Source organism: Salmo salar, unplaced genomic scaffold (assembly GCF_905237065.1).
Source record: "Salmo salar unplaced genomic scaffold, Ssal_v3.1, whole genome shotgun sequence".
NCBI classification, from domain to species: Eukaryota; Metazoa; Chordata; class Actinopteri; order Salmoniformes; family Salmonidae; genus Salmo; species Salmo salar.
In genome coordinates this window covers 395043-403171 of record NW_025548857.1, presented here as the reverse complement: position 1 = coordinate 403171, position 8129 = coordinate 395043, and the positions used below count along the sequence as shown (strand labels likewise).

Sequence of the window (8129 nt, the reverse complement as noted above, 5' to 3'; positions counted from 1 at the left end):
AAGAGACACTGTGGCCCTATCCGATGAAACTCCCGGACAGGGCCAAACAGGTAGGATATAACCCCACCCAGTTTGCCAAAGCACAGCCCCCACATCACTGGAGGGATATCTCCAACCACCAACATACCATCCCGGGACAAGGCCGAGTATAGCCCACAAAGATCTCTGCCACGGCACAACCCAAGGGGGGTGCCAACCCAGACAGGAAGACCACATCTGTGACTCAACCTACTCAAGTGACGCACCCTTCCCAGGGACGGCATGGAAGAACACCAGTAAGCCAGTGACTCAGCCCCTGTAATAGGGGTAGAGGCAGAGAATCCCAGTGGAAAGAGGGGAACCGGCCAGGCAGAGACAGCAAGGGCGGTTCGTTGCTCCAGAGCCTTTCCGTTCACCTTCACACCCCTGGGCCAGACTACACTTAATCATAGGACCTACTGAAGAGATATGTCTTCAGTAAAGAATTAAAGGTTGAGACTGAGTCTGCGTCGCTGACATGGGTAGGCAGACAATTCCATAAAAATGGAGCTCTATAGGAGAAAGCCCTGCCTCCAGCTGTTTGCTTAGAAATTCTAGGAACAATTAGAAGGCCCGCGTTTTGTGACCGTAGCGTACGTGTAGGTATGTACGGCAGGACCAAATCGGAAAGATAGGTAGGAGCAAGCCCATGTAATGCTTTGTAGGTTAGCAGTAGAACCTTGAAATCAGCCCTTGCCTTAATTGGAAGCCAGTGTAGGGAGGCTAGCACTGGAGTAATATGATCAATTTTTTTGGTTCTAGTCAGGATTCTAGCAGCCGTATTTAGCACTAACTGAAGTTTATTTAGTGCTTTATCCGGGTAGCCAGAAAGTAGAGCATTGCAGTAGTCCAACCTAGAAGTAACAAAGGTATGGATTAATTTTTCTGCGTCATTTTTGGACAGAAAGTTTCTGATTTTTGCAATGTTACGTAGATGGAATAAAGCTGTCCTTGAAACAGTCTTGATATGTTCTTCAAAAGGGAGATCAGGGTCCAGAGTAACGCCGAGGTCCTTCACAGTTTTATTTGAGACAACTTTACAACCATCCAGATTAATTGTCAGATTCAGCAGAAGATATCTTTGTTTCTTGGGACCTAGAACAAGCATCTCTGTTTTGTCCAAGTTTAAAAGTAGAACGTTTGCAGCCATCCACTTCCTTATGTCTGAGACACAGGCTTCTAGCGAGGGGAATTTTGGGGCTTCACCATGTTTCATTGAAATGTACAGCTGTGTGTCATCCGCATAGCAGTGAAATTTAACATTTTGTTTTCGAATGACATCCCCAAGAGGTAAAATATATAGTGAAAACAATAATGGTCCTAAAACGGAACCTTGAGGAACACCAAAATTTACAGTTGATTTGTCAGAGGACAAACCATTCACAGAGACAAACTGATATCTTTCCGACAGATAAGATCTAAACCAGGCCAGAACTTGTCCATGTAGACCAATTTGGGTTTCCAATCTCTCCAAAAGAATGTGGTGATCGATGGTATCAAAAGCAGCGCTAAGATCTAGGAGCACGAGGACAGATGCAGAGCCTCGGTCTGACGTCATTAAAATGTCATTTACCACCTTCACAAGTGCAGTCTCAGTGCTATGATGGGGTCTAAAACCAGACTGAAGCGTTTCGTATACATTGTTTGTCTTCAGGAAGGCAGTGAGTTGCTGCGCAACAGCTTTTCTAAAATGTTTGAGAGGAATGGAAGATTCGATCCAGGCCGATAGTTTTTATAATTTCTGGGTCAAGATTTGGCTTTTTCAAGAGAGGCTCTATTACTGCCACTTTTAGTGAGTTTGGTACACATCCGGTGGATAGAGAGCCGTTTATTATGTTCAACATAGGAGGGCCAAGCACAGAAAGCAGCTCTTTCAGTAGTTTAGTTGGAATAGGGTCCAGTATGCAGCTTGAGGGTTTAGAGGCCATGATTATTTTCATCATTGTGTCAAGAGATATAGTACTAAAACACTTTAGTGTCTCCCTTGATCCTAGGTCCTGGCAGAGTTGTGCAGACTCAGGACAACGGAGATTTGGAGGAATACGCAGATTTAAAGAGGAGTCCGTAATTTGCTTTCTAATGATCATGATCTTTTCCTCAAAGAAGTTCATGAATTTATTACTGCTGAAGTGAAAGCCATCCTCTCTTGGGGAATGCTGCTTTTTAGTTAGCTTTGCGACAGTATCAAAAGAAATTTCGGATTGTTCTTATTTTCCTCAATTAAGTTGGAAAAATAGGATGATCGAGCAGCAGTGAGGGCTCTTCGATACTGCACGGTACTGTCTTTCCAAGCTAGTCGGAAGACTTCCAGTTTGGTGTGGCGCCATTTCCGTTCCAATTTTCTGGAAGCTTGCTTCAGAGCTCGTGTATTTTCTGTATACCAGGGAGCTAGTTTCTTATGACAGATGTTTTTAGTTTTTAGGGGTGCAACTGCATCTAGGGTATTGCGCAAGGTTAAATTGAGTTCCTCGGTTAGGTGGTTAACTGATTTTTGTCCTCTGACGTCCTTGGGCAGGCAGAAGGAGTCTGGAAGGGCATCAAGGAATCTTTGGGTTGTCTGAGAATGTATAGCACAACTTTTAATGCTTCTTTGTTGGGGTTTGAGCAGATTATTTGTTGCGATTGCAAACGTAATAAAATGGTGGTCCGATAGTCCAGGATTATGAGGAAAAACATTAAGATCCACAACATTTATTCCATGGGACAAAACTAAGTCCAGAGTATGACTGTGGCAGTGAGTAGGTCCAGAGACATGTTGGACAAAACCCACTGAGTCGATGATGGCTCCGAAAGCCTTTTGGAGTGGGTCTGTGGACTTTTCCATGTGAATATTAAAGTCACCAAAAATTAGAATATTATCTGCGATGACTACAAGATCCGATAGGAATTCAGGGAACTCAGTGAGGAACACTGCATATGGCCCAGGAGGCCTGTAAACAGTAGCTATTAAAAGTGAGTGAGTAGGCTGCATAGATTTCATGACTAGAAGCTCAAAAGACGAAAACGTTGTTTTTTGTTTTTTGTAAATTGACATTTGCTATCGTTTATGTTAGCAACACCTCCGCCTTTGCCGGATGCATGGGGATATGGTCACTAGTGTAACCAGGAGGTGAGGCCTCATTTAACACAGTAAATTCATCAGGCTTAAGCCATGTTTCAGTCAGGCCAATCACATCAAGATTATGATCAGTGATTAGTTCATTGACTATAACTGTCTTTGAAGTGAGGAATCTAACATTAAGTAGTCCTATTTTGAAATGTGAGGTATCACAATCTCTTTCAGTAATGGCAGGGATGGAGGAGGTCTTTATACTAGTGAGATTGCTAAGGCGAACACCGCCATGTTTAATTTTGCCCAACCTAGGTCGGGGCACAGACACGGTCTCAATGGGGATAGCTGAGCTGACTACACTGACTGTGCTGGTGGCAGACTCCACTAAGCTGGCAGGCTGGCTAACAGCCTGCTGCCTGGCTTGCACCCTATTTCATTGTGGAGCTAGAGGAGTTAGAGCCCTGTCTATGTTCGTCTAGAGCCCTGTCTATGCCCTTTCTAAATCATTCTCTCTACTATTATTCTGACATTTCACATTCTTAAAATAAAGTGGTGATCCTAGCTGACCTAAGACAGGGCATTTTTACTAGGATTAAATGTCAGGAATTGTTAAAAACTTAGTTTAAATTTATTTGGCTAAGGTGTATGTAGTAAACTTCCAACTTCTACTGCTAATCTTTCACATTTGAATTCTTTCTTGGGGGCCCGGCCGGGTTTAAATGCTTTTTTCAGTTTCATTCATTTGTATTTATACATCTGTATTTATTAATTGTAGTTTTTGCTGCTTAAAGGTTTTTGTTGTTGCTTAGACAACCTTATTTTCATGTTGATTCTTCGTATTCGGTGGGAGGAGCTGCACCTCAATATTAGGAAGTTGTTCTTAATGTTTAGTACACACCAGAAACTGTTGAGCGTGAAAACCCAGCAGCGTTGCAGTTCTTGACACGAACAGGTGCATCTGGCACCAATCATACCCCGTTCAAAGGCACTTAAATCTATTGTCTTCACCCTCTGAATGACACACACACAATCCATCTCTCAGTTGTCTCAAGGCTCCAAAATAATTTTTTAACCTGTCTCCTCCCATTTATATACACTGATTAAAGTGGATTCACCTGGTCAGTCTAGGTCATGGAAAGAGCAGGTGACCTTAATGTTTTGTACACTCAGTGTATATTTGCCACAAGGATTAGGATACATTTCCCAATAGGATGTGGATTCAGTGTAAACATGTTTTTTTGGTACATTGGAATCAGTGTAAATATATGTTTTTGTACTTCGTCCTTGTGGCTTGGTGACCTGCACGTATAAAAGTGTTCCTCTTTCTCAAGCTGAACAGAACCTACAGACTACCACCTGTGATTCCTTTTCTGACAGGAAAAGATTACCATGGAGAAGTTGGCCATCCTTCTGCTTCTGAGTGCTGCCATTGCACTGGGCGATGCCAACCTGACCCTGCTCCTTGGTTTAGAACCCTTACTGAAGACTGAGGAGGAACAGACTCCTCCTGTTGAGGCTCAGGTAGCAGCAGTGCAGGAGGGGACAAAGGAAAGTTCATGTCCCTCAGACTGGCACCCATATGGATCACGCTGTTTAAAGTTTGTCAGCATTCAGCAGTCATGGGCAGATTCGGAGCAAAACTGTTTGGCACTTGGTGGAAACCTAGCATCCGTGCATAACCTTTTAGAGTACCAGTTCATGCAAGCACTGACAAAGGACACCATTGGCCACCTACCTGGCACCTGGGTTGGAGGTTTTGATGCAGTCAAGGAGGGCTTATGGATGTGGTCAGATGGGTCCAGATTTGACTACACTCACTGGAACACTGATGAGCCCAATAACGCTGGAGAAGGAGAGGACTGTCTGCAGATGAACGCTGCAAGTGAGAAGCTCTGGTTCGACGTGCCCTGTGAGTGGAAGTTTGCATCGCTCTGTTCCAGAAGAATGTAGGCTAGGAAATGACACAGCCACTTCACCTCCCACCTCCAGGGGTCAACAGTCTACACTTCAATACTCAAACCAAGATCTGTCACTCACTGCAGCACACCAACATGACAAATAAAACATGTATTCGCAAAAAAAGCTTTCCACCTATCTATTGATTAGCTAACGAGCCATATCTAACAGTTAAAAACAATGACAGAGGAATTTACAAGAGACAGCAAACAACAAACATGTAGCTACCGAAAAAACAGCCTTTGAAGTTCAGTGCAGACTTTTATACTAAGTCATGATCTGCTGTTAGCTAGCTACTGTTTAGGTAGGCTAACCTTTCAGGTTAACTAACATTAGGTAAACTTGTGATGAAACTGTATGATGTTGATGATCCTGCTTTTCAAATTAAAGATAAATTACATACTCTGAACAGATTGTTTTCTTCATTTGCTATTGCTTAACAAGTTGTCATGGCATCAGTTAGTCAATGGTAAGTTGTTTTTAAACTAGATAAAGACAATCTCTCAATAACATGAACCTGCATCACTAAAAATAATTGCTACATGATAAAACCTTATCATACTGTTAATTATGAATGAGTAACTCTCTTCCTAACAGACCATTTGTTTCTGAATGGTTTAGATGCAGGAAATTAAAGTTATATAACTATTAACTAACATGAATTATCAGCTTTTTAAAATAATGTATTAATGCATTTTTTTTATGGCTTAGTAAACATGCATACAATGAATAAATACTTAGTAGATATTAAATGAATGATTTATTTATTCAGGTTAACTAATGCATTAACTAATGTACCCTTATTGTAAAGTGTTACCATTCCCTGTCTTTCATATCTGAGGCTAAATCCATGAGGCTAAGAAATGTGACAGGGAATGTGTCCACAGAGAGAGAGAGAGAGAGAGAGAGAGAGAGAGAGAGAGTGTTATTCTATTTCTCCCCTGAATGAAGGACTGAAGATGCTCTGAGATTAAAAGGCAGAAAAGAATGAAAAGGCGGAGTCACAGGGACGGAGAGTCCCTCACACAACAACGTGACAGCCAGTAGGGCTTTAGGAGGAGGGAGATATGAGGAGGAAGCTGCTTCTATTGGGCAATTGTCGGAGGAAATTCATTTGTGACACCAGGTTATATTAAAATTATACTTCACTTTATTTGCACCTACTACGCTTAAGGCGAGGTTAGCGTATACTGTAGGCTCACTGGTCAACAAGAGCAGGAAAGGACAGGGGACAGCAGAGAAGTACAAGTTGAAGAAAGTGCAGTGTCAGAGACACAAATGAAATAAAAACATCTGCTTTTCTCCATACCGTCATGACAGTAGCAGATATTTCAAAACGTTAAAAACAAATAATTTAAATGACTCTTTATACACAATTCCATTAGAAGCATCAAACTCATAGCTATAAGGCGTTTGGATATGAAGCTTACGTCATGCTTCAGATTGATAGTGAAGTCAGCCTTGAGTGGGTCCTCTCTCACTTTGTTTTTGAGCCTCGAACATCAGACCACTGTCTATTAGAATTTGCAGTTAGAACTGAATAAAAGTATTATTACTACCTTTTAATCTTGTCTTCCTGACTGTATTATACTAATTCTGTTTCTACTGAGTGTACAAAAAATGAACAATACCCTCCTAATATTGAGTTACCCCCGCCCCCCCTTTTGCACTCAGAACAGTCTCAATTTGTTGGGTCATGGACACTACAAGGTGTCGAAAGCTTCCCCACAGTTGTGTCCAGCTTCCCCACAGTTGTGTCCAGTTGACTGGATGTCCTTTGGGTGGTGGACCATTCTCGATACACACAGGACACTATTGAGTGTGAAAAAACCCAGCAGCGTTGCAGTTCTTGACACAAACCAGTGCGCCTGGCACCTATAACCATACCCCCGTTCAAAGGAACTTAAATACACTATATATACAAATAGTATGTGAACACCCCTTCAAATTTGTGGATACAGCAATTTCAGACACCTGTTGCTGACAGGTCTATAAAATTGAGCACACAGCCATGCAATCTCCATACACAAACATTGTCAGTAGAAAGGCCTTACTGAAGAGCTCAGTGATTTTCAACGTGGCACAGTCATAGGATGCCACCTTTCCAACAAGTCATTTCGTGAAATTTCTGCCCTGCTAGAGGTACCCCCCCCCCACCGATCAACTGTAAGTGCTGTTATTGTGAAGTGGAAACGTCTAGGAGCAACAACGGCAGAGATCGATGTGGAAGAACTTGACCGGCCTGCAAACCTCAACCCACCTCAACCCCATCGAACACCTTCGGGATGAATTGGAACGCCGACTGCGAGCCAGGACCTAATCGCCCCCAACATCAGTGACCCGACCTCACTAATGCTCTTGTGGCTGAATGGAAGCAAGTCCCCCCGCAGCAATGTTCCAACATCTAGCAGCAAAGTGGGGGACCAACTCCATGTCAATGCCCATGATTTTGGATTGAGATGTTCGATGAGCACGTGTTCACATACTTTTGTAGTGTATTTTGATCTTGCCCATTCACACTCTGAATGACACACACACACACAATCCATGTCTCAATTGTCTCAAGCATTTTTTTTTTACCTGTCTCCTCCCCTTCTTCATCTACACTGATTGAAGTGGATTTAGCAAGTGACATCAATAAGGGATCGTAGGTTTCACCTGGATTCACCTGGTCTGTCTAATGTCATGGAAAGAGAAGGCGTTCTTAATGTGTTGTACATTCAGTGACGCTGTTATAATAACCAAACAGTTGGAATAAAACAAATATTGATGATGTAAACTGGGTGTACAAAACATTAAGAACACCTTCGTAATATTGAGTTGCACCACTTTTTGCCCTCAGAACAGCTTCAGTTCGTCGGGGCATGGATAAGGTGTTCCATGGGGATGCTGGGGCCATGTTGACCCTACTGCTTCCCCACAGTTGTGTCCAGTTGGCTGGATGTCCTTTGGGTGTTGGACCAGTCTTGATACACACGGGAAACTGTTGAGAGTGAAAAACCCAGCAGCGTTGCAGTTCTTGACACTCAAACCAATCTTTTGTGTTGCCCATTCACCCTCTGAATGGCACACACACACAATCCATTTTCTCAATTGTCTCAAG

General features: G+C 42.7%; 1 protein-coding gene across 1 annotated transcript; it reads left to right on the top strand.

Moving 5' to 3' along the window:
* Positions 1 to 4418: 4418 nt before the first annotated feature.
* On the top strand, positions 4419 to 5435 carry LOC106574391 (ladderlectin). The gene has a single exon (XM_014150245.2). The coding sequence runs from the start codon at positions 4460 to 4462 to the stop codon at positions 5018 to 5020; it is 561 nt and encodes a 186-aa protein (XP_014005720.2). The 5' UTR covers positions 4419 to 4459; the 3' UTR covers positions 5021 to 5435.
* The last annotated feature ends 2694 nt before the right edge of the window (positions 5436 to 8129 follow it).

Bases quoted from the DNA above. Each gene is read 5' to 3' on its own strand.
- LOC106574391 (XM_014150245.2), top strand. From the start codon at position 4,460: ATGGAGAAGTTGGCCATCCTTCTGCTTCTGAGTGCTGCCATTGCACTG.